The 27,530-nt window shown below is 40.9% G+C and overlaps 1 protein-coding gene across 2 annotated transcripts in view; it reads right to left on the bottom strand.

Annotated features, from left to right (window-relative positions):
- Window positions 1–23,703: 23,703 nt before the first annotated feature.
- SNCA (synuclein alpha) overlaps window positions 23,704–27,530 on the bottom strand; it is a 69,568-nt gene continuing 65,741 nt past the window's right edge. For both annotated transcript variants that reach the window (XM_080588921.1, XM_080588922.1), the window contains exon 6: window positions 23,704–24,329. In XM_080588921.1, the coding sequence (XP_080445047.1) occupies window positions 24,297–24,329 (33 nt within the window). In that variant the 3' untranslated portion in view covers window positions 23,704–24,296. The remainder of the gene's footprint in view (window positions 24,330–27,530) is intronic.

The raw sequence follows: 27,530 nt of genomic DNA, 5'->3' as shown, positions 1-27,530 counted from the left end.
GTCACAGTGTCATAGTATAGCCAAAAAAACAAAACAAACAAACAAACCACAACAACAACAAAAAACACAAACCCAAACCGTCTTGCAATGGGAAAAGGAGTGTATGCTAGTAGCATTGAGCTAGATCTTACAAATTCCTTTCCAAATATTTGGAGAAGGTGCAGAAAAGAGTTTCCACATTGACTCAGGAGACAAGGAATACACCTTGCACTTGAAAGGCTTGAGGAAGACAAAGTCTACTGCGTATCAAAATGAAGAGTGAAAGGTGATGTGATTACGATATGCAAGTACATCCCTCAAGGGGAACAAGAATTTCCTGAAGTGCTTTTTAATCTAGCAAGGAGAAGCATAACTTAGATCACTTGATGCAAGCTGATGCCAGAGAAACTCAAACTGAGAGTAAAGTACAACTCTTCATCATGACAGTCATTAATCATTGAAGCAAATTATGAACAAAAGCAATCGATTTTGCAGTGCTGGATATCTTCATCAAGACCAGGTGCTCTTCGGGAGCATACATGAATGCAGCAGAACTCAGTGTCTAAAATGGCTTCAGGGACCTGAACACCCTGCTATGTTGCCAGTGCTTCATAAACACATAACAAATGGTAGCATCCCTTACCTCTGGAAATTAAAGAGCATAGACACAATAGATGCCTATATACAGACAAGTGGAAACAAGCATTCCCATTTTTCTACAGTATTCACATGGATCTGCTGTAGATGCCAATAGAAAACAGCACATCAGCTAACAAGTTAAATGTGTCAGAATAATAAGGATAAACATTTCACAGGAAAAGGGGTAGACACAGCAGTGTAAGCCCTACTGCATTTCTCAAGGTGAACAAGAAAAGAGAAACTACATGGACACAGGTATCTGAAACAAAGCCCTGTGATTTGAGCCAGCTGAGGCTGTGTGATTCATGGCATTAATGATCCTGGCTTCTGAGAAAATCTGGCATCTTGTGCAACAGCTGCAACAGCCAACAGGACAAGGACCAACTCAGAGAGAGACAACGGCACATGCTACAGATGGAAATGGTTAATGCTGAGAGGAGATTCGAGGATGAAATATTAACCTGCACGGCACTGTTCCAGATTTCTGCCTCTCCAGCCCCTTGGCTAATCCCTTCTTGACGTGGTTTCCCTGCATTGTTCTCCAGGGGCATATCCAAAGGCTAGATCTGATCTTGAATGGTGCCTTAGCAGATGGCAAGGCGGTGAGAGTCTCAGGGGTCAGCTTTCAGCCACAGCAGCTCCAGTTCTGGCCCTGGCAGTAAGTCAGAGCACACAACCAATTAGGACAACCAAGGGACCAATGACCAGCAGAGATTTGGCATCTATACAAAACCCTCCTCTATCCCACTCTCATTCATCCTCCCAACAACATGCCGTTTGCCTTGGAGTCCTACAGTAAGAGGGAGATGCTGATGATCCAAAACACAGAGGGATCAGGCATGAATGTATTTTACTTTTTCAGAAAGTCTGCCTAAAGAGTCAAAGGCAGCAATGGCCTCTTTCCTCTTCCACAGACAGATTGAGCTGTGAAGGTTTGCCTGCCGCACAGGAGGAGATTAGGAATGCTTCCATCTCTGAAACACATAGCAGAGTTTTGCTTCTACAAATGTGGGTTGTGGTCAGCTGTTCTTTGCTAAAGCAAATATTCTTGCTCTTGTGCAATGTTGTGGTTTAACTCGGCTGGCAGCTAAACACCACACAGCCGTTCGCTCACCCTCCTCCCTCCCTCTCTGGGACGGGGGAGAGAAATGGGAAAATGAAGCCTGTGAGTTGAGATAAAGACAGTTTATTAAGACAGGAAAATAATAATAATAATAGTACTACTACTAATAATGTGTATGAAACAAGTGATGCACAATTGCTCACCACCTGTTGACCGATGCCCAGCCTATCCCCGAGCAGCCGGCCCCCCACCCCGGCCAGCCACCCCTATATATTGTTTAGCATGACGCCAGATGGTATGGAATACCCCTTGGGCCAGTTTGGGTCAGCTGTCCTGGGTCTGTCCCCTCCCAGCTCCTGCTGCACCCCCAGCCTGCTCGCTGGCAGGACAGAGCGAGAAGCCGAAAAGTCCTTGGCCTGGTGTAAACACTGCTCTGCAACAATTAAAACATCAGCATGTTATCAGCGCTCTTCTCATCCTAATCCAAAACATAGCACCCTACCAGCTACTAGGAGGAAAATTAACTCTGTCCTAGCTGAAACCAGGACATGCAAGAATAATAATGGGAGTTGGTAGCCTGTGTATGTGAGCTGGAGAACAGGAAAAAAAATTCTCTTACCATCTTATTCTGAAAAAGCAACTAAATATAAGGTGGAAGCCAAATCTTTACCCTGGGTAGTAAGGTTCTTTGTAAATTCATGTTTAATCACTGTGTCCTTTTGCTTCATCTCTACTCCTTTGTTTCTACTTTTTTCTTTCCTGGATGTTATCTACTTCAGGCACAAATCCATAGAAGATATTCTGCTGACAGCAGAAGATAGTTGTGGTAATGTAAAAGGATGCCATGTAATGCCTATTAAGCACCTAGGTCAAGCCTTCATCCATGTCACTGAAGTCATCAGGGACAGCATTATGTCAAGTTCACCTGGAATAACACTTGAAGATGCCTTATGCCATCTCTCCCATCTGTGAAAAACACGTAGGGCAAGCATAAAGTTGTACACACTCCTGGGACAAAACACAGGACATGCAAGGTTGAAGGGATGCTCATGGTTCAAGCTGAACCATGAGTTCACTGCTTCCAGATCTCTTCAGGTGAACATCCCTGTTCCACAGGTTATATTTGATTCCTCAAGAGCCCCCAGGTATGACAGGTTAAGAACAGTCATGAGTGATATGGATAGCAGTCATTTATGTTTCATAACTACTGAACTTCTAAGCAGGTGACAGATTTAAGGATATTAGTATTGACATCTGATGTTTGCCAGGTTCACCAGTGCTGTGCTAAAGCCAAATCCAGGTCTTCCCCAGTACCGAGATGACAAGCTGGTTTGAGGCCTTTACACATATGTCATATTGTCCTGTTTTTCACAAACTGAAGCATGAAAAATACTGACTAGGTAACCATTATCAGAAGCGACAGTGTCAGCAATGGTTCTGTAGGCAGACAGAGCCAAGGAAGTTGCTCTGTGCTGCTCAGATGCAGTACCCAAGGACCACCCCTCTAATTTAGCACAGTGATGTTAGGACCAGACCACAAGATGCAAAAAAACATTCTTGTTCACCCCATCCTGATCGCAGTCAAACAGAGACTGGCTTAAGGCCTAAAGCCTACGGTTTAATATCCTTTCTAACCCCTACTGTCATGTTCAATTTCAGTTGTGGTTTGTCTGACTGCTTTACAGGCTAAATCACACAGTATAACTGCACGAACACAGCTTTTGTGGCTCACCGGGGCTCAGGAGAGCTGGGGCTGTGGTGCGTTTCAAAGCAGGATATCTGTTGGAAAACATCAGCCCACAGCAGCAAAGGGTGGGCTGGGAAGCATTCAAAGAAAGGCTGTTGTAATGCAGCACAGGCAGGCAGATCAGTGAATGCTGAACTGCCCCCAAAGCAAATGAGCTCTTTAGACTTTTCCATGGACCTGCTGCCTACCTGTTGAGCACCTGTAAGGGTGTCCTGAAGGCACACATGTATGCCCTCTTGAACAGCAGCCCATAGCTGGGAATAGTATAAAGGAAAGTAGCCAAAAATTAGTTACAAAAATAAATAGGACTTCTTAAAAAAAAAAAAAAAAAAGCCTTGCTTGGTCAGGCAGCAGGAAGTACAACTGCTGTAGTACTTGCATTGATCTTTACCTTGACTAATAACTTTTCCTGTGTAACTGTGAACAGGATTGGAAGAAGAAACATGAAGTGAAAAAAAAACAGAATGTGGTGAATACACTTGCTAATTTTAAATCTTTTAAACGCATGAACCTACTGCCTTCAGACAAACCACATCCCTGTCATCATTTCTGGTTAGAAAATGAAAGCTGTATGCTACATGAAGATAAATGATTTAAGGTCCCCCCAAAAAGTGCTGCCATTCATTGAAAATTTATATACTATGAAGGCAGAGATGCATCTGGGAGAGGAAGATGATCTGTGGACTTCCTTTTGTCACCACAACACCATCTGGATCAGAGCATGTGGCACTGTTCCTGACTCTGCCTATGCTGTACTGTTACCTAGGGGAAGGTGGCAGCTTCTACTAGGGCACCAGGCTTGTGAAACTCGGTGGCCGTCTCCAGCTTACTGAGGCACCAGTTGACCCAGAGCCAGCTGAAATCTAGGGGATTCTCAGCCCTGATTTCAATTGATTTTGAAGGAAAACAAGAAAAAAAAAACAAAAACCTCCAAGTTAAAGCAGTCTTAATCAGTCTAACTCACAATTTCTTTTTTTTTTTATTTTTTTTTTCCCCAGTGGAAGTATCCAGGTTAACTGGAATGATCATGTCTGTAATTTCCAGGAGTATTAGCAGCAAAAAATCCGGAGGAACTTGCTTTGTGACATATGTTATTTGTCAGGCAGTCTGACATCCATCAGTCAGTCTTGAGAAGTCACAGTGATATTTTTGTCTGTATTTAATCCAAATAACACCATAGCAGCTGAGTGCTTTCAAACCTCCATTACAGTCTAGAAAAAAAAAAAAAAGACAGAATAGGGGTAAAAGGAAATACAGTTTTGTGCAAGGCAACAGTATAGAGTTCACAAAAGGATTTTGCTCTTGGACAAGTGTAACAGGGGATCAGGCCCAGTCAACATGGGTTCATGAAAGGCAAGTCCTGCCTGACCAACCTCATCTCCTTCTATGACCAGGTGACCTGCCTGGTGGGTGAGGGAAAGGCTGTTGATGTAGTCTGCCTAGACTTCAGCAAGGCCTTTGACACAGTCTCTCACAGTATTCTCCTGGAGAAGCTGGCAGCCCATGGCTTGGACAGGCACACTCTGCTGGGTTAAAAACTGGCTGGACGGCCGGGCCCAGAGAGTGGTGGTGAACGGACTGAAATCCAGCTGGTGACTGGTCACCAGTGGTGTTCACCAGGGATCGGTGTTGGGGCCCGTCCTCTTTAATATCTTTATTGATGATTTGGATGAGGGAATTGAGTGCACCTCAGTAAGTTTGCAGATGACACGAAGCTGAGGGGAAGTGTTGATCTGCAGGTGGGTAAGAAGGCCCTGCAGAGGGACCTGGATAGGATGGGTTGATGGGCAGAGATCTTGAACCTGCTCTTCGCTTACAGCAGGAGGGACTTTGATCCCCCATCCCTTTTCAGGTTCAGGAGTAATACTTTTAAACTAATAAAAGGTAGATTTTGATTACATATAAGGAAGAAATTCTTTATTATGAGGGTGGTGAGGCACTGGAACAAGTTGCCCAGAGAAGCTCCACCCCTGGAAGTGTTTAAGGCCTGGCTGGCTGGGGCTTTGAGCAACCTGGTCTATTGGTAGGTGCACCTGCCCACGGCAGGGGGGTTGGAATCAGATGATCTTTAAGGTCCCTTCCAACCCAAACCATTCTATGATTCAGTGATTCTGGGGACAGACTTCCTGGTGACCCACTCCAGCCCCATGTCTCATGGCACCCACACCTTCTCTCAGCCTGCCACAAACACACGGGCTGCTCCACATATGTCAAGAGATGTCTGGAAGTCTTAAAAGATGTCAGAGCCCTGCTGCTGTACATACTGAATCCTGAATGACATTCCTGTGCACTGAACAAGGCAGGAATAAACTGCTGTTATCCCCACTTCACCAGCAGCATTACTGAGAGGGGAGCTGGTGAGCTGTTGTGGAGAAGATATTTGAAGTCCTGTGCTTCAAACTGCAAGCATTTGCCCTTTCTTTTAGTGTTTTCCTTCCTCTAGGTACTGGCAGAGTAGGCTCAAAACTATATCAATCTGTAAGGCAGGAGAATGTGAAGGTTTCATAGGGACTATCTTTCTGAATGAGATGGAGATCAGGCAGAAAATAAGATGCACATTTAACTGAAATATGAATGACTATGCATTAATGCAAAGGGGTCAAAACAATGCCAAATATTTCATTGGTTTTGAATGTTTGGTTTTGAAATATTTTTTATCCAGTTTGGTACATAGTCATACTTTTTGTTAACAGGCTTTCTAAATGTTTTTTGTTTCTTTATTATTTTTCGTCCCCTCAGGATCTGTGACCATCACCTTCTCAGCAGTTCCTGAGGTTTTAATGTGACTTTTCTATTATACTCAACCTGTTGATTAATTGCAGAGTCTTTCACTAGTTGAGTTGGCAGGGTATTTGAAAGTAGTCTTAGATAGTCTGCCTCTGTGAACTGGAGAAGGAGCAGAATCGAGCAATTTGCAGAAAAACTTAATAGAATGATGCTGGAGAGGCCCAGGAAATGATGGTGTTAGTTCAGAAAGGAAATGAGCTGAAGGGAATAGAAATGTTTTTGCTTTCCTTTCCACACAGAGCAGTTCATCTCCAGAGAGGAGGCTTGCTTTCATCTTCTGACAGAAACCTGTATCAGCAATTTCTCATGGGATTGCCTTCCTGACAGTCCTTCAGTTGCACTTGTACCTAAGAGACCTTTGCTGATTTCTGTTTGTATTAGTCTTGCAGCTACTGGAAATTTCCTCATGCGTACCAGGAGCTATCATCCAGCAGAAGTGATTAATGTTTTATACAGGAAACATTCTGGTGGTTTTGAAGGCATTAATTTTTTGTGCTCACATGCTCCTGTGTTGATTTTCCCTCAGAATTATGGCTGGGACTCTCATTCTATCATTTTTTTTCTGTCCTAGTATGTCACATCTTTTCACCAGAGTCATCGCTACAGTATTTAAGTCCTAGGCAGAACCCTTTCTTTTGAAATACTTTGTGATTTTTTAAAGACATGCTTTTACAACATTTACACACCAGCTCTCAGTCTTATGATGTGCTGAAGCACAGTGCACACAGCCAAGAGCTGTGCTGCCCCCCACATGAGCAGCTGGATTTCTAAAGCAGATGCTTAATGAATTGCATGTCTCTCCATTCCCATCCCAGTTAACGGCTTATACTTTTCTTTCCCTGTGGACAGTACAGAGAAATATGTTAATATTAATTTAAACCCTATAGGTTATGGAAACTTTTCGGAAGAATAAAGTCTTATATAGCCCCAAAACCTCAGACTATATATCTAGAAAACCTTTGCAAAACAGACAGGAAAAAAAAAAGTTATTAAAAGCTACATGTAGTTTTCCATTTAAAAACACCACCATCAGTAAAATCAATTCTTTTCCCTGTCTGCGAGCTCCCCTCGAGGGAGACTTCAACATTTCACCTTGGGCTTCGAGTTATGCCTGAAATGTGAAGAGAAGATTGTAAGAGTGTGAACATTTAGATACTGGTGGGTATCTAAACCCCATAGGCTCCTTTGAAAAATCCCATGCTATATTAGAACAGTAGCTAGCAAGTCTTCTTCTTTTATTACTCTGAATTTTAAATGTATTTAAGGGTCATTGACTAGGAATATTTTTCATCCAGGACTAAACAACCAAGTACCCCTTGGTGGCCATTATTTAACACACAGCAAAACATTATCCTTGGTAATGAGAATACACTGAATCTTAAGTTAACAAGCAGAGGACATGGATATACTAAAATTAGACCAAAGGAATATAAATGTATTTTCACATAGTAATTTGCAGCTGTTTCTCGGCATAAGAATACTTCAGTACATGGGAATTGCAATGACTATTTTATTTTATTTCAAGTGCTATAGATTCTAAGTCTCTATATATTTCCTGTAGTTTCAGCAGTAGATTTGCAGCCCATGGATACATAACATTCTACATGTAATGTATATATTAATATCTATCTATCTGTCTTTCTAAGTCTTGTCCAACAGACATGGGAGTATAGTTGGATAAATGGGTAGAGAAGATTGTAATTTAAGTCATCTTTTAACTATCAGGTCAGTGTATAAGAGTCATGCCATAACTTAAAGTGGTGCTTAATAATCATAATAGACTTGTTTAACAGGGAAGACTCATGTATTTGCAATGTAACTGAAGCTGAGCATCAAAAAGAAAGAGCTAATAAATGACTGAGTCTTGATAAAAAAGTACAAGAAAAAAGAAATAATAAAGAAATTCGTGTTTTTAAGAAAGAGTGTGAGTGGAAAAGAATGAAGAGCTTGACAGTGCCTCTATTTCAGCCATTTTGGTTGACTAAAATGTCTCTCATTGTTTTCTGGAAAATGGCAGAGAAAAACAGATCTGGAAAGAAGGAATACCAGCGACCAAGACAGAATTCTAACTCAGCTGAAGACAGAAGTAGAAAAGTCATGCCAGTGCTTTGAGCAACAAGCTATACTCAATACAGGCTTTGTTTGGAAAGCTAATTTACTATTTATAGGTGGTGGGCAGCCTTCCAGTAGCCAGGCTAATCATGTAACATTTTCTTTCTAATATTTTCAGTATGCCACACAGAGAGATTTAAGTCAGTAAGCAAGGCTGCCAGCACAGAAGCATGTCCTGTCACCACAACCTCATGTTCTCCAGATTATTCTGGGGTTTGGGACTCCCAGCCCTCCATTCGACCGGCTTGGCACTGTGGCAGGTATTGCAGCCCAGAACTGACAGTAGTTTCTCCTTTGCCCATGTGCAGTGATGGAGAAACCTTAGGAAGTCTGAATGTTCTGTCTGAACAAGTACCCGACATATTTTACTTATTTTTTACTCCTTTTGGGAATTAAAATTTTGGTACAACTGCCTTAATGCACCAGACCTTGAAGATGCACCTTAAAGAACCAGACCAGGCTGGAAATATAATACAGCAACAGGAACTTGTGAAAGGGCTTAAACCTGAACTGAAGTAAGAGAAGCCTTTTTTTTTTCCCATCTTTTCTCGACTAAGTTCCAACAAAGATGCATATGGGACCTGTGTAACAGGAGAAATCTGCATTATATTGACAAGCCAAAAGGCAGAATTGAGCTCTATTACTGACCTGGAGCACTACTTAGACCTGACAAATCAAACGCCACATCAGAAACTCATCAGTTGTGCTAGGATTAACCACCTCCAACCCCCACCCCCACCCCTTATATTTTTTTGCTTTTATTACAACCCTCCAGTCCTCTTCTCTCTCCAGATAGAAATAAGCTCATTAGCCAAAATTGGAAATGGTAATAAAAATTTATAATGGGGGAGGAAAATAATGGCACTCCCTTTAACAAAGTCTGTCTTCAGAAAGCAGCCATAAAATGCTAGGGAAAAAAATAATGATTTTATGGCGGCAATGAGAAAACAAAAATAATTAAAAACAAAACCAAAATTCTTTACCATCATGATACCAATGTAATTGCTTCCCTACAGGAAAATAAAGGAACTATCATCCATGTATGGGGGACGAAATTTTTATTTCTCTCAGGAGCAGAAATAAGTGACAAGTGTTATCTGCACTTCTATCCACCAAAGAGATTTAATCCAAGGTACTGCAAGGCTAGAAACATTCTGGTAGCATCAATCTCCATTCACTAGGCAAATATTATGGTGACGAGGCCCTGTATGGTACTTCAGTAGTTTTTTTCCTCATCAGACTGAAAAGCGTAAGGAAATCATGGGTCTGTGGAAAAGGATTATTGCAGTTCTGCAGAAACTGTTTTTACTGAGCTGGTTTCTTCCTGTGGCTTTTGCAGAATGAGCTGTACCTTTTACAGTGCCAAGATCAGGTGTAAGCGTCTGGCCAACTAGAGGGAAACAACTTCTGTGCACAAGTAAATGGATAACAAAACCTGCTCGCTTTTAATGGGCAGGCCCCTGAGCATCACAGAAGACCTCCCTGCCACAGAGCTTGAGCCCACAAGCTCTCAACAAAATTCCTGGCGAAGGCAGGGTCATCGTCACCTCTGCTGCTCCAGCAGCTTCTCTCCCACTGAGCTGCACAGCTACTGTCTGGGACGGCATGCTGAGCTCTCCAGAGTGGGGAATATTTGACTTGTCTATCTACTGCACTGAGACACTAGCTGTACCATCTGACTTCTCTTTTATTAATCCTTCCTTACAGGTGCTTTTAACTGGAAGCATTGCCTGTCCAAAGCAACCATTTTCTGCTCATGCTGCACTTCTTCAGCTCTTCTATCATCCCGCCTCCAGTACTTATTACTGCCTCAAAATTTCCCCTCAAATGTCATAACTGTATATAGTATATAGTGCAGAGACTGAGCTGCTTATTTTGAGAGCTAAAATGGCGATAACTGCCATTTGTTACACCTTTCTTCTTGTCCTTTAAGAAGATTTCCCATTCTCCAGGTCTCACATGTTTTTTAGCAGCAGTTAAGAACAATTTTCAGGTTTGAGTGGAGTAATACCACTCCATAGCCAAAGTGCTGGCAGAATGAAGTCCTGTGCTGGCCTGGTGGGCAGTGATGAACCTGTGCCTCTCCATCTCCAGAAACTTGCAGTCAGAGAGATGCAGACAGGTTCAACTTGGTGCCCTGCCACCTTGCAGAGAAAAACAGAAACGCAGCCCAAAACTGTGGGCATGGGCTGTGGGCATAACCACTGCAGCAGGGATACAGACAACCACATTTCAAGGCTAATCTAAGAAAAACCCCACTGAGCTGTGTACAGAAATCTGCTGGTGCTGAAAGAGTAGGAGGCTTCCTGGGAGGTGACTGAGCACGAAAGGGCAATTTCACAGAATGGGTGTGCATGCCAGGGTGTATTTAAAGATTGTTTGATTTTCCTTTATATTCACTTATTCTTAACAGTGCACCTAAGATTTAAATGCTGTACACAAGGTCTCTGGTGAGAAGCAAAGTCTTTGCAGCTAAAACAGTTTAAGCTAACAGCTTCCCTTTCTGCAAGCATCTTCGAACTACCAGCTGTGTCTGCCAGAATGAGTGTTGCCTTAAATAACTCCCTCTCAAGACAGTTAAGGTGAAGCTGGCAACAAGACAGATCTTTTGGATGAAGTTAAAAAAAAATCAGTCCATCAACAGCTCTCTAGAAGCAATAAGTCTCACACCTGCCTTTTAAATTTTATTAGGCTTTAATTAATAGCACTTTTGGAAGGTGGGGCTTTACAACGAAACATTTCAGCTCTGTCCCTGTGTTGTGTACAACTTTGTGCTGGGGCCATCCCCTGCCGCTGATTCCCCACTGTCCTGTCTTCTTGGAGCCCACCAGGCATTTGTCTGAACTCTCCTTCCTCCTTTCTGCCATTGATTTTCCTTGGTCGAGCATCTGTCCTCCCTGTTCTGCCAAAAGAGCTCTCAAAGCCTCTGTCACACTGGCCCTTGGCTCCTGTTGTGCTCATTTCTTTAAATATTTGTGTCACTGAAGAGAAACACCCCAAGCCCACCTTTTGTAGGATCTTTGCCAGGCTTCACCTTTGCCCCTTTCTTTGGCTTCTCCAATCTCACCTATGACCAGATCCCTGGAGCTTTTTTTTTTTTTTTTTTTTTTGTATGGCTAGACCTGTTTTTAAGAAGCAATTTCTATGAATTTAGCAATGCAACTCAGCTAAAGGTACATACTCAAAAATACAAACACATTCAAAAATTTCCCAAGTTTGTTTCTGTTCCCTAAATGCATATTGCAGACCAAGGTAAACATTTCTGTTAGCAGCTCCAGCAGTCCAATAAGGACATGGAAAACAGTTCACTCTGACAATTCAACAGTTGAATCTGTTCAACTCCAGTAACTCACCTTGGCCTTTATAAGGGGTTTCTATGGTGGCATCAAATTAGACAGCAAGCTTACCTCCCCCCAACAAGTTATTAAAGCTACCAGATGAACACTGAATTTAAACATAACTCATTCTTCCTCTCTTGGATAGACTTGATCAAGTCTCTCAACATTGTTTGCATCTATATGCAAAGTTGAATATGTACCATTTTTTGTGCACCTTTTCCTTTCATTTAAGGAGCAATCCAAGGCTGAGGAAGTGTCAGCAATTAAAGCATTGTGGAGTCCTTGTCACTGTCGACACTCAAACATTATTTGTACTGTTGGTTTTTTTAGCAAGTCCTGCTGAGATTCAGAAATATTTGCGTTCGAGGATTACTAATTAACTCTCATTCATCAACCTCTTATCAGTCCACAATGTAAAATACAATTGAAGTCTGAGTAGAAGACTGACTGGTTGTGTAAAATACCTATCATTCATCTATGGAGGATGAAGCACCAAACTGCACTTTCTACAGGAGGATTCCTGTTTTTTGCCCCTTCACACAGCTCTGTCCCAAGATCAAAGAACTACTCTGTTGACAGGAAGATGAGCAGGGTTTCTAACTCGCGAAGTGCCAAATCACACAGGCATGAGTCCCAAAGAAAATCCCAGCAAGTTTCAATAGCCTGCTCAAGCCTACTCATTGGGATAAGTGCTTGCCATTGGGATGTAAGGGATGCTTGACCTATTTTTAATACATAGCTGGGAATAAAGACACCTCAAAGTGCTGCCTTAATCTAAGTTTTTATATCGTGGCACTGAGAAAATACCCAAAAGTCCAATGAAACTGATCATGACATGGAAAAACTTGGGTAGTATAAATATCTTTTCACAGACTGGATAGTTATCAGCCTACGGGATGTATTTTACCGTCCCCAAATACCTACTGTTAACATTCGTCTTCTGCTAACAATATCAAAGTATCACAAGACAGAAGAAAAACTCTGCTACGCCTTCGCACATTTAACAATGTTCAGGTTTAGGGTGGTTTCTTTTTCTTTTTTTTTTTTCCCAAAGCTTTTGTAGATAAGAACAGACTGAGTGAATATTGGTCTGTTCAGACTTTAAGAAGAGCACATCTGGAGCAGAGAGGGAGACAACACTTGCAGAAAGGAAAACCTCTAATAGATTGGTTGCATGTCAGAATCTGTCAGCAGCATGACTCATTTGTACTGTAATAAATTACTGCTTTTCTAGGCTTGAATTTTCTCACTTGCTGTTTCACTACAGCACTGCATGAAATAACCCAGTGCTGATCACAGCACTGTGGGAATGCCACATGCAGTTAATCATTAGCAATATAATTTTAGAAAAGAATGGAGAAGGGTGGTGCAATGTATGAATAAAGAAATATTAAACAAATAAATACAAACAAACAGCAGGAGGATTAGAAATGAACGGCATGGCATAATTGCAGTGTGCTATCTTATGCTGAGTCATCAGTTTGAGCCCAGCTTGGTTTTGTTAGTGTTATTGCCATAAAACAGACACCTGTTTTTTTCTGTCATGGTAGTGGCCATATATGTGGCCCCTGGCCATGTCTTTCTGAACTGGAAGGGGCAGATTTTCAAGCACACAGAGCATGATCACCAGCAACTAAGTACAGAAAAAGAAGTGGAGCATCCCTCCATCCGCATTCTTTCTTTCTTCACAACAGACATTTCTCTTGCCTTTTTTTAATTATTTATTTTTATTTTTACCATCTTCTGTGCACGTTTCCTTTGTCCTAGTCTTTGGTCAGTTGGTGCCACATCTGACCAGTCATTTTTTAGAAGCCACAGTTGGATGCTGTGAAGGATCAGTGAATTCTGTCATAGCCCCAAACAACTAAGATAGTGTCGTGCTTCAGTGTGGGTAAGAAGAGAAAGCAGGAGTGTGTGAAAAGGGATGAAAAAAATAAAGGGGCCTTCTTCTGTGAAAAGGACAGACTGGAAGACTTGTCTTGCTGGACATTTCTACAGTACTTTTCCCTGAAACTGGAGGAGGAAGAACAGAATTTTTTTTTCACTTCCCTTGAGGGATTTGTCACTGCTTTTTTTCTCTTTGAAAGAAGAAATTCAAAACTCAGATTTAAAATTAAAATCAGCACCCACCACCACCCCACACCATGTGTCTCCTCTAACATGACACTTGAGAGTCAAGTATCCAATGTGAGCGTGACATGGAAGAGACTTTGCTGAAAGTTAAGAACTGATGCAAGAAATATGAATCCACTAATATGAAATAAAAGACTTCTGACACACTTAATGCTGAGTTAAATGAGTGTTTTTAGAGCTGCTTAAACAGCACCTGGCTGTCTTCTTCCATTCTAGTAGATGTTCCTTTCCATCTGAGTTGCAGATGACATGTGACAAAAGGATCATGACTTCTAATCAATGGTAATATAAAAAATCAAGCACAGGCTCTTTAATGTGACTGTTTTCCCACAAGTACTGAGCAGGCTTCAAAGAGAGTAACATCCTCCCAGAAAAAAAGGGAAAAACAAGAAATTGTACTAGTCATCTTCATCATACTGGCTTGTGTCAGAGACAAAAAGTCATGAGATAGATAAGGTTTTTAAAAGTATCCACAAAAATATGCTACTTAAGTACATGTGAAGTGTTTTAGGTGGCAGCACAATAATCCTGACTTCACAGGAACATTTGATAGATGATAGTATCTGTCTGTAACCCTGTTATTTTTATTTCTTTGTCCACCAGCAAATGATCTAAGGCTTTGACCTGGAAATGCCTTTTATCAGGCTTTTCAAGGCTTCATCAGCTGTTGTGTGTGCACATGTAGCAAAAACAACAGGAAATGTGGGGCAGGAGAAGCAGCAATGAGTCAGGGTGAGCAGGCACGGCAGTTCAGACGCAGTGCTTTACCTGACCTACTGGGAATTAAATGTATACCATTTTATCACTAGATATCACTAAAAAAGTAAACAGTGCATGATCATTTGATGAATTATTCATTCAAAAAAAATCTTACATTTAATCAGATTCTCTGCTCCTCAGCTCCTTGTCTGATGGCCTGAGTGGTAATTAATGTTTAATAAAAGATAAATAGGCACGTTGGCGCTATGAGTCAGATGATTTTAAGTTCTTCTTAAGAAGAACCTATTCAAAAACTGTATGTCTGGAGTAGGTAAATTTTAAGGTATTTTCATACATACTGCTGAAAGATGACACTGGTCTTCAAGATATCTCATAAGAGAATTAGTCTTAGAAGTTGGGGGGTCTTTACCTAAAATAATAGCAATGATAAATATACAGAGCCAGAATCTGCTGAGGACTAGAGCGCTGAGGGCAGGCCTAAGATATTATGGTATTTCAGTAGAAATACTGGCAAGATATTTTTAAAGTATGTGGTGCTAGAATATGAAAAACCTTACAAATTTCCACCCAAATTTAAATCCCTCATGGGACTGAGTGACTTTGCCAAAATCTCACTGAGCAGAAAAAAAAACCCTACACCTGAATTGCTAAACATTTTTGGAAATATGTGTGAATTTTATTTCTGTTCTGAAACCCTCCAGCTTAATAAACTTAAACTGTATTGTAAAATGAAATATTTCCTCAGCTCTTTTATTTTAGAGGGTTGGCAAGTAGTTTATTCAGAACCAGTAGAACCACACTAGTTTTTAGTAATTTGCTCATAGATAACTCATACTGGTAGCTTGGAATTCATGCAGTTTTCTGCCCTATTCTCGAGCACCTGTAGAGAGCATAACAAACCTTTAATTAACTATCAGAAGTAATAGGATAGTCTTTAAAGTCAATCTGATTATTCAGGTTGTTTATAGTCAAACACAGCTGATCGTTAGCAGTCATACTGCTCATGCACCAAGCGCTGGGATAACAGGTGGAGAGATTACTGGTTCTCAGTCAATGCATCTACACCACTGAGAGGCCTCTGGGTTGCATCCCAGTTTGCTGTCTGCAGTGCAGGGTGAGCGTATGTTTTCCAGCAGCACTGCTTGAGCAGTGAAGCACAGGTACCCTGTAGAGCATTCTTATTCCAGCATTCAAGAGGTAAGGTGTGTTCACAAAGCTCAGGATTGGTAACTCTCAGCCCAGACCTTGCTGTGACATCCTAACAAAAAGAGGAGTGCTCCAAGTGCTGGCTTGTCCTGTTACTTGCTGCTCAGTCACAAAAATTACTCTCCAGTTTACCTGTTCTTTCATCAGAAAACACAATATAGATGAACGTGTGTGTCACAAATAGAGATAACGCAGGGCTACAAGAGTATTTTATGGAGGGCCAGTACTCAATCCCCAACAGGTCAGTCTGCAATGTATTTTTTTTCTAATTGATTCTGAAAAAACATCTCCCTCACCCTCACATGTCAGTAATTTCAGGCAAATGGGGTTACTGATGACATTTGAAACTTAAATATTTTGCAGTCTTTCCCTGCAATGTTGTTGTTTGTTTGCATGACACTGGGGATGTGCCAGATGTTCTAAGAAGTCACCGAAACTTCCTCTCCTCTTCAGCTTTGCAAATCCGTTTATACTCTGTCAGCTCTGTTTCTTCAATCTGGTATTTTAAAGCTCCTGGCCCAATCATGTCTAGGGCCCAGCTAAGCACCTGGGATTTCATGGATATGTAACTGCTACAAAAGTGAGATCTGAAATAAGCTGCAGGCCTGCCCAGACAATTTACAGTCTCATCAGAAAACAGTGAAATGGCACCAGTGAGTTAGCCAATAAACTGTACGTGACAGTCACAAATACTATTTTCCTTTAAAATAATGTTATTAAAAATGGCAGTGAAATGACATCACTGTGTGAGTGCCAACGGGAAAGTGATAAGTCTCTCTGTGCTTAGGAATCTTTTCTCAAGCAATAGATAAAGCCTTGCACATCCACAAAAACTGTAGCAAGCTCCTTTGGGAAAAGTTAGATCTCATTTCTACCTGAGAGAGTAAGAAATGTGAAGCCAGGATGCTCTTGGTGGCAGTAAGAAGAAATGGCTTCTTTTAGGATTTTTGGGCACTTTAGCAGTAGTATCTGCATGACACAGGAGAGCCTGCTATCTCTTTTTTTGGTAGTTCCAGTTCACTTGTCTTCTTGATATTGTGATATGTATTTCCCAAGTCAAGATAGCAATTTGGCTCTGGTAAAAGACCTAAAAATGTGTGACAGAAGACAAAGGAAAAAAAACAAAAACCAACAACACCAAACTGTGGTACCTAGAAATTAATTTCCAGTTGTTTGTCTTTTCATATTAGTCAAGGGCATCAGATTAGCTTTAGAGCTGGCAATAATAACACCTCTCAGATCTGTGAGCATTTTAGAAGCAGAGCTATTTCTGTTTTACAGTTAGGGTTGTAAATGCAGCCAGGGTGACTTTCATACAATGACACAATAAGCAATTAGCAGAATTTGAATTAAGATCTGCCTCTATATCTTACAATACCAGAGGATGTCCTTGCTGTGCTACAGTGTTGTAGGACGTGCAGTTGCCCGTTTGTTTTTTTCTAGTGGCAGGCCTTCATGCCCATCACAGACAGAAGAGGAGAAGGTATAGCCCTATGTTAGATACACTTCAGGGACTGATGGCAAAGCAGTATTCCTCACCTACCTAGACACTTCAATTTATGTGGGCATAGTTCTGCACTGTTTGAGCAGTTGGTTTGGACAGATGACTTTCAGAGACCCTCCAGCCTAAACCATTCTCTGAAAATGACATCCCTGTTGGCCAGGTGGAGGAAGAGCTGCCTTTAAATACTCAGCAATGGGAGCTGGGCAAACACAGGTCAATCACTTTGGACAACACCAAAATTCTTCGCTATTGAGTAAATCAAAACTTTATTTTCCGTGGCAGCGCTGGTGTTTTCTGTAATTAGAAGGCTGATGAGAAGTCTGGCAACAGTTTATGACGAGCTGGAGTACCCTGTAGGGGACGAGAGCTGAACTCTGATCCAATGCCACCCACACCATTCTCCAGCAGTTCTCAAAAGGGTCTCCAGAGGCAACAGCTCGTGAACCTCCAGTTTAACAGTATTATCCTCACGCTTCATCTTTGATTCAGAAATGTCTAGGGTCCCGTTGCACTAGGCGGTGAACAGTCATAGAACAGGCAATGACCTTTTCTCCAGCAATCTTGTAGCAAGAAAGACAAGACAAAGTAATTAAAGAGAGAAAATAGATGGGTGATTTATCAACACATTAAATGTCGTTTCTCCCCAAAGTGCAATCTTCTGACAGCCCATTCTCCTCACTCCAGCCTTCAGCCAATTCCCTTCAGTGTTTTATTAACCCAGGTTTCTTTCAGAACTACCCATGCTCCTAAGGGAACATGCACTTTTGATTTCATTTCCTCTAGATGACTTGCATTAGCCAGCTAATATCTGCTTAGAGCTGCCTTGCAATCAAGCCAGTCATTTCATAGGTGCCACAAGCATCACGAGAGGAAATTCTGGGAGGATTTCATGTGAATTGGGCCAAAAGCTGACAAACAAACAAGCTACTCCACGTCAGAGCTGCTCTGCTAACAATCATTTATTCACTCTTAGGATGATTCCCTTTATTCAAGCAGCATAGATTATCTCTTCGTGAGACAGAAACAGATGACCCTGCATTTAGCATGCTAGTTTGAGCATGGGTTCACCAGAGAACACTTGACATGAAGAGCTTGCTCATGGTCACAGAGGAGCCATCATCCTACTGGCAGCCAGTGGTTCAGAAAAAACACCGCTCCTAGAAGCACTTCAGAAGGCCAACTCCACATTAATAAAGGTTTGCCAAGAAATCCCTTGTGTAATTAAGCAGTGCCAGGGTTTCTGGGTAGGGTGCTTTTATTATCACGCTCAGTCAAGTGGAACTGGCACCGTAACAAGCGCTTCAGGCTCTGAAAGAGCACTGTACACAACAGGGGAAGAATAAATGTGATTCTCTTCTGATGTAGATGTACTATCAAGAACACCTAGTCCAGAAGCACAGAGGCAACTATGCTTTCTTTTTTTATAAATATGGCACATTTCACTGTAGCGGGTGTATGGAACAAACAATGTTGGTAATCCTGCTCTGCAGCAAAGAAACCAAAACTAGGTTTGTATGGCTATGTGGCTTCACCAGCAAAACTCTGTTAATGCAGACTTGGCCTGTTCACTGTGAGGCTATGATTTTGAAGCTTTCAAATATTTTACCTAGTATTTACAATAAATGACTTAAAAATGCATTCCTTGAATTTGTCATAATCCTTCCATCCTGCCCATATCTCTCCCTCCCAAGGAAGATCATTATTAGAATTGTAGCGCGTTACAGTATGTAATGGTAATGCCCATACATATTTACCTATGTATGTGCATGCACACATAGAATATACATTTATATATCTGTGTGTGTATTTGTATATATATTTGTAAGACAAACTCATAGAACACTTTTCTAAGGCAAGATACTTTGTAAAGCTTCCAAAGCAACATGGGCAAACGAGAAAAAAAGGACATACACAATGTGATCTAAGATGGTGGTGTCCTTGTGAACGTGTAAAATCACGTTTTACAAACACATATTAAAATACAAATACATGAAAATTGAAAAAAAAAAAGAAAAAAAAAGAGGAAAATCTGGCTTCCAGAGATTCCTTTCCTTCCTTCAAACATTTTCTGAATAGCAGGTCTCCATCAGAGGAAGGCTTTAAATTTTCATTTATTTCACACCTAAGAACATCCAATTATTCAAATGAAACATATCACTGTTTTGCTGCAAATCTGGGCCAGGAATGGAACTAGATTTTGGAGTGAGGAGGCTGAATAAATGGTAGAAGCTTTTACGAATAGTGAATTTTGTTTTAAGTGTTTCTTGGGAGCTGTCATCACCTTTTCGTGTCAATGAAAGTTGTCACTTAGTGACACTTGGTGGCCTGAGATAAGATTTCCTATCTTTTTGGTCATATTATTTGTAAATTATTGTCCTTTATGTTTTCACTGCTAACAGATTTGTTCTCTTTCACTCAAAAACAGTGTCCTCTCTTCTTGTTAAGGTGGATTTTTTTTTTTTTTTTAAAGACAGGTCTCCTCAAGCACAGATGTAAATCTCACTTTCCCCTTTTCCACAGAAACATGCCAGTTAGGTGTGTCAGATGCTGATAGACTCTGACCTATTCAGAGATGCAAATATTAACAGAAAATGTTGAAAAAACACTTTTAGGCCTCCACTGGAGGAAGCATTTTCAAAGCATTTCTTCTAACATGGAAGAAATCTCATCTGACCTAATTTTCTACCCTGTTTGTTACCTCTCGGCTGTCTCATCTGAGGTTCCACCTGCTGTTTCTCCATCTGCCAGCCTTTTTTAGATCAGATGAACCTTCTGAGTTACACACTAAATGTCAGGCAGGCTTGAGAAAAATTGTTTATGTCTGCTTTTAAACAGATAATATTTTCCATTAAAAATGCAACATAGAGACACTAAAGGCTAAGATCTCACTTGCTTTTGGTTACCTTTACTCTCAAGCGTCTGCTTTTGTGCAAACTGATGCTATTGGTTCAGACCCATGGTCATCCAAGCAGAATGATACCCTGTGAAGACTATTATTAGTGTCTTTTCCAGTAATATTCAAAGTTTGAGCTGGGGGCTAAAAAGAATAAGATAACTCAGCCAATGCTACTGTAAGCCTTTTGTGGACTGAAATCAAACCCAAATCCAGCATCAAGCAACCATCTATCTTCTCCCACTTACCTTCTAAGCAATTCCAGAGCAGAAGACAAAGATTTAGTTTGCATTAATAGGTCATTAAGTATCAATTAGCTGAAGGATGTGCAACTTTCGAGGTTGCAATACCTAAGGACAACTACTCCATACAAACACAACATTTGAGGTATGCTTTACCATGCATCATTTACAGAATTCTGCCAATGTGTAAGATCACATCTGAGAAAACCTTGTGAGGGCTTGGCTGTGGGATTTTATGGTGATCTTTGTTTTTCTGCTACTTTTGCCGATCTTACATATTCTGCCAAGGGACTTATGATCATCTGTTCTCTTCTAATTGCTCTGCAGACTTAAGAGAGGTACCAGGAATCATTCACACCCATGAAAATCAATGGAAAAACTCCGTTTGTTTTCAGTGAGTTGGAGATCAGAGTTCTGGATTATCAACTCCACTGTGCACCATCTATCTGACAAAAAAAAAAAAGATGCTGTGCCGTCAGTGTTCTGGGAAACCCTAGAAGTAAAGATTTCAGGAGTTTTCTGCCTTCTGAGCATAGGAAGAAGAATGGGAAATTCATCACATCAGTATGCGCTGCCAAACCTCATTTTTGTGAGACAAGCAAACATATATTGGAGATACGGGTGTCCTAAAACAGCCATGTGAAGACAGTAGGGATCTTTCAAGCAACTTTGCGTAAAATCTTAGAGGTAATTAAGTAGTTCTATGTGGTATGTTAAGATTTTATGTGTAGGTAGCCATTTTCTGCCTGCCTACTGTTTTGCTCTTGGATGAATTTCAGTCACTAAAGGCACAGTCCTGCATGTCCAAGCTGATTGATCCTCCGTCCATGTCACATGCTTCCATATGAGAACACAGAGACCAGAGTGCCCAAGATAGGAAAGCTAGGATGAGCTGAATAGGTACTTACTGAAGAGATGCAGGCGTGTTACTTCTCCTCAAGTTCAAGACGTAACTTACCTTAATTCACCTACAACTGTGTTAAGGGAATAAAGGAAAGTCTCATTAGGGGGAAGAGGGCATTTCTTGCCTTATGCCTCAGACAAATACAATAGCTTGAAAGTCATTCAACCAAGGGCATGTAAGACAAGCATTAACACTATGATTTACAGTAATAAAACCAATATTACAATGTGTCTAATTAGAAGCCATTATAAGACCAATTAAGGCTGTCAAAATAGAAAAAAAGCAACGTGTTTTTTTCCCTGGAGGACTGGGATATGGTGAGACTCATTATTAACTCATAATTTGAGGACAGAAGATTGCTTTCAGTTTGAGTTGAAATCTAGGCTCTTAAAGAAAAGAGACCTCTGAGGTATATTCCTCTCTGGCAGACATTGCTTAAGCAAAGATTATCGCAACGTGGTAGAAACATTTTTTAACACCCAGAACACTTTTAAAAATGTGAATATAGCAAAAGCTATTTAGTTCAACTTCAGCATCCAGCACAATTCTGACATTTGCAATCCACATTTCAGCATTCATTTCACTGCAGGAAATAAGACAAAATGGCATTTATTGTACCTGGAAAGGGTGGCTGGACAGCCTTTAAGGAATCTAATTAAAATGCAGCTTGTTACCAGAGCTGTGCATCACACTGTGCTGCCATAGAAACCAGGGGTCCCATGGACCTTCAGGGCCATCTGAGGGCATGTTTGCAAGAGGCACGAGAACCACACCGATCGCTTATGATACATTTTAAATGAATGACCCTAAAAGTCTGAATGACTTGCTGATGTTAACCTACAAAAGAAATTAATTAACCCCTATATGATCAGACAATGGGTCTGTCTCAGGAGCCAATTTATTCTTAGTGCTGCTTTTTATGACATAATACTCCCGCAGCTTATTTAAGAAGTGTGCAACTTATTTGCAACATCTGAGTAACAAAACAGTTTAATTTGAGTTCCTAATAGAGAAACAATACAGCAGTTGAGACTTGTGGAAGAGAAGATGAACAACAGAGATTTGTACTACACTTAGGCTGCTATTTCCAGTGTTTCCTGCAGCATCACGCATTTGGCTGGTCACTAGGGAAGCAACTCTCAGTTATTGCTTTTGGTGGCTAAGTCTCTGCTAGCACACTAGGTAAAAAAATCACACTACAGCACTGTGCTTTTCTTCCCAATTCCTTCTGTTAGAAAAGAAAGATCTTTAAACAACATTAACAATTATAAATGTGTGATCTTACATTATATGCTGTCCTGATACCAATTTTCCATGGAAGCAATCAATAGATTTGCCACTGAGGCATTAAGAATTTAACAGTATGTCCAGGTCAAGAGATTCTCTTGACACATCATCTGTGAAGGAGACTGCAAATTGATAATGGTTTGTTGCAGATTACCATAAAAGAATTCTTCAAAAGAGCACAGGACTTTAAGCTTCATTAAGCAATTTAACTATCGATGAAAATATCCACAAGTTGTTTGAATGATCAAGGGGATTTTTAATTGCTTTTGAAAAAGAGTTTGATAGCAATTCTTCTAAAATAAATGAATTTCTCTAGAAATATGGGGTTGGGACTTGAAGGTGACATTGGAAATTGAAACACCAGTTCTCAAAGCACCATGAAATCGTCATGTTCATGTGATTTTGGCTGACAGTACAACACTGTCAGCTCCCACGGTATACAAATGAGATGAGCACATACCTGCACATAATCTGTTCCACATTGGGCATGTCCCAGAACACTGGAAAGACTTTAAGGGAAGTTTAAAAGACTGCTTAGAGTTAGAGAATGTTAAATGAAAAAAAAATTGTACCGTTCAGGTTTAGAGGCAACATTTGATTCAGAATAGCTATCCGATAACAAAACATGAGAGAAGTAAAAACATTTTATGTTTATATCTTTTTAATGTATGGAAAAGTATCCAGGCAACATAATAAATAAAATTACCACCTACAAAAACAGACACTAGACTATACTTTTACTAAATGAGACTTTATACAAGACAACTTGATTGCAACTAATCCATCACTCTTCTGTACTCTTGTAGCCCAGTGTGTTAAAAACCTTGGAACGGTAATTCTTTAAAGAGCCTCACAATACCCTGATAGCCTTCTGTAACCCATTATTAATGGTTTCATTCACTCTTAGGTTCTCCTTAGAGTGGAAAGTTCATTAGCACTACAAATAAATCTCTTTTGTCAAACAATTTACTCCAGCTGAGGAACCGGCCCTGATACTCTCATCCTTCATCCTGATTTTGGTATAAACCAGATATCTGTTTGCTTGTTTTGTTCCTCCAGTTCCTTCACAGGAAGCAACACAGCCTGAATTTTTCAACATGTGCTCTTGGAGAGAAAATAAGGTGTTACAAATCATCACTAACTTGTAAGTTCATTTTTAATGGGTTATATTTTATTTGCTTCAGTTGAACACTATTATTTACAGACAAAGTTAACAGAACACATCACAAAACAATAAAATTTCAACAGCTAATATTTATAAGTGCATAGTTCATGCTCAGTTACTTTTTTCTATATATAATACATACACATATATATAAAGCTCTCACAATAAGTCATCTCTGCACAGAAAGAATAGTCATTGGAAACAAATAAAAACTGTATCATAAACAATATCAAATTACTGACAGCCTATCAACAAAACATGTACAGAGTTAAAAATAAGCAGTAGACACTTAGGTGTTTTTATTTAGTATTTTCTTTTTAATTTTTAAACTTGAAGCCACAATATCCACAGCACAACAATGACCTTGCCAACCAGCTTTCATTTCAGCAGGAGGGAAATGCTGAAACAAGGTGGATGCAGTCACAGATACTCCAATCATTGCTGATGGAAGACTTCAAAATACACTGTAAAAACTGTAAAAAAATTTTACGACTGGGCACATTGGGACTCAGCACTTGTACAGGATGTGACGTCTTTGTTAGTAGGTTTCAGGAGATACAAAGGAAGGAAAGGTCTCTCATGCTTCGGGTTCATAGTCTTGATACTCTTCCTAATGAGAAGAGCAGACATCAGTGCTACTATTTCAGATAAATACAACATAACATATAACCTAACTTTTACTGCTTGTTCTAGTCATACTAGATAAAGTGAAAAAATATTATGGATTTTCATGTGATAAGGATATTGCCTTTTGTTATTATTTTGTCACATCTTCCAGATACTCTGTCTTACAAACCGTGGTGTTTACAGAATAGGCTTTCACAGTGGTTAACGTACAATTCAATTACCAGAAAGACTCACAGCAATGAACTTGTGAGTAATTCTCAGCAGGCATAATGATCTAGGGAAGAAGGGGAACATTGGCTTTCTGTGTGTGAAGTCTACATATATAACTCTTTGGTAATTTTTTTTTAAATCCTGTTCATCTGAGTGGAAGCAAGCTGCTACACTTTATCTGGGATCCAGCAAAACACTTGGATGTGTGCTTCAACAACAAAGACCATGAATATCTAAATACATGCAACTGGGCTCTTATGTCTGCTTACAGTGAGTTACATGAACCTGTCACTGAAGAATCAGGACTGCAGGCTGTCTTACAAAGGGCCATTGTGAAACACTTCACGCCTTAAATGGTTTACTTAAACACCAGAGGCAGGTAAACCTTATCTCTGGCTGAACTGTTAACAGACATATTTCAGGCATGTTATCTCTACTGATACAGGACTTGACCCAGCACAGTCAGAATTACAGACGGATCTCTTCTGGTCCCCACTGATATTGCCTTGAGCTCATGAGGCCACTCACAGCAATTCACTTGCCACAGATGGGAAGAGAAGAACCTTCAGGCTGAACAACAAACCAGGTGCTGCACATACTGATAAGAGCCAGGAAATCATTTAAACGTGTTTAACACCAGGTACTTGAGCAGCACCCATATTTTCAGTGATATTCATGGTGTTAAAGATCAAGCATGCTTTTAAATTTTATTCCATCTTGACCTAGATGTTTTATATTCCTAATTTTCAGACAAATCATAGAATCATTTAGATTGGAAAAGACTTCTAGGACAATCTAGCCCAACCTTTAACCTAGTACTGACAAGTCCACCACTAAACCATGTAACTAAATTCAAAATCTACACGTTTCTTGTTGACCACCAGGGATGGTGACTCAGCTGCTTCCCTGAAAGCCCATTCCAATGCTTCACAACCCTTTCAGTGAAGACATTTCTCCTAATATCCAACCTAAACCTCCCCTGGCACAACTTGAAGCCATTTCCCCTCGTCTTATCATTTGATGCTTGGGAGAAGAAACCAAACCCCACCTCGCTACAACCTCCTTTAAAGTAATTGTATAAGGTCTCCCCTGAGCCTTCTCTTTGCCAAGCTAAACAACCCCAGCTCCCTCAGCCGTTCTTCATAAGACTTTTTCTCTAGACCCTTTACCAACTTGATTGCCCTTCTTTGAACACGCTCCAGCACATCAATGTCTTTGTTGTAGCAAGGGGTCCAAAACTGAATGCAGTATTCTATGTGCAGCCTCACCAGAGCCAAGTACAGGGGAACAATCACTCCTCTGGTCCTGCTGGCCACACTATTTCTGACACAAGCCAGGATGTTGTTGGCCTTCTTGGCCACCTGAGCACACAGATGGCTCTTAGTCAGATGGCTATCAACCAATATCCTCAGGTCCTTTCCGCCAGGCAGCTTTCCAGACACTCTTCCCCCAACCTGTAGCATTCCATGGGGTTTCTGTACCCCAAGTGCAGGACCCGGCACTTCATACAGTTGGCCTTGGCCCATCGGTCCAGCCTATCCAGATCCTCCTCAGAGCCTTCCTACTCTTGAGCAGATCAACACTTGTGCCTAACTTGGTATCATGTGCAAATTTACTGAGGGTGCACTTGATACTCTAGTCCAGATTACTGATAAAGACATTGAAGAGAAGTGGCCCCAATACTGAGCCCTGGGGGACTCCACTAGTGACCGGCTTCCAACTGGATTTAACTCCATTCACCACAACTCTTTGGGCCCGGCCACCCAGACAGTTTTTAACCCAACAAAGCATACACCTATCCAGGCCTTGAGCTGCCAGCTTCTTCAGGAGAATGCTGGGAATGGGAAACAGTGTCAAAAGCCTTACTAAAGTCTAGGTAGACAAGATCCACAGCCTTTTGCTCAGCCACTGAATGCTTCACCTTGTCGTAGAAGGAGATCGGGTTCCTCAAGCAGGACCTGCCTCTGATAAAATCATGCTGACTGGGCCTGATCGCCTGGCTGTCCTGTAAGTGCTGTGAGATGGCAGTCAAGAGAATCTGCTCCATGGGCTTCCCTGGCACTGAAATCAGACTGACAGGCCTGTAGTTTCCCAGATTCCCATTCTGGCCCTTCCTGTAGATGGGAGTCACATTTTCTAGCCTCCACTCAGCTGGGACCTCCCCTGATAGCCAGGACCACTAATAAATGATGGAAACCAGCTTGGTGAGCACTCCCACCAGCCCCCTCAGTACCCTCAGGTGGCCCCATACACTTGCATACATCTAAGTGGAGTAGCAGGTTGCTAACCACTTACTTGTGGATTATGAGGGCTTCATTCTGCTCCGCATCCCTATCTACCAGCTCAGGGGGATGAATACCTGGAGAACAAGTGGTCTTGCTGCTAAAGACTGAGGCAAAGAAGGCATTAAGTACCTCAGCCTTTTCCTCATCTCGTCACTATGTTTCCCACCACATTCAACACAGGATGGAGATTCTCCTTAGTCCACCTTTTCTTGTTTATATATTTATAAAATCATTTTTATTGTCTTTAATAGCAACACCCAGATTGAGCTCAAATTGGGCTTTGGCTTTTCTAATTTTCTCCCTGCACAGACTCATGACATCTTTGTAGTCCTCCTGAGTGGCCTGTCCCTTCTTCCAGAGGTTATAATTATCTGCACTACTATAAAACTGCCACTCCAACTACTGATGCATCACAGTGCCAGATACCATAGTAATGTTTTAGATAGCAGGATTGGGATTAGCTCAAGAAAAACAATAATTTACTCCCATAATTGAATTAACCCAAGAGTGTAATAATTAAAAATCATGTTTTACAAAGCATGATGCCAAGAAATATATTGTACCATCAAGAGTCTATGAAGACATAGAAGTTTTTCCCACATTCCCTAACAAACATAAGAAAAATATACAAATTTACTGTGGATTACTCAGAAAGTGAGGCACAAGTATTTCAAAACACAGACAATGTT

This window comes from Anser brachyrhynchus (genome assembly GCF_964034855.1).
Source record: "Anser brachyrhynchus genome assembly, chromosome: 4".
Taxonomy (NCBI): Eukaryota; Metazoa; Chordata; class Aves; order Anseriformes; family Anatidae; genus Anser; species Anser brachyrhynchus.
This window is presented reverse-complemented; position numbering and strand designations above follow the sequence as displayed.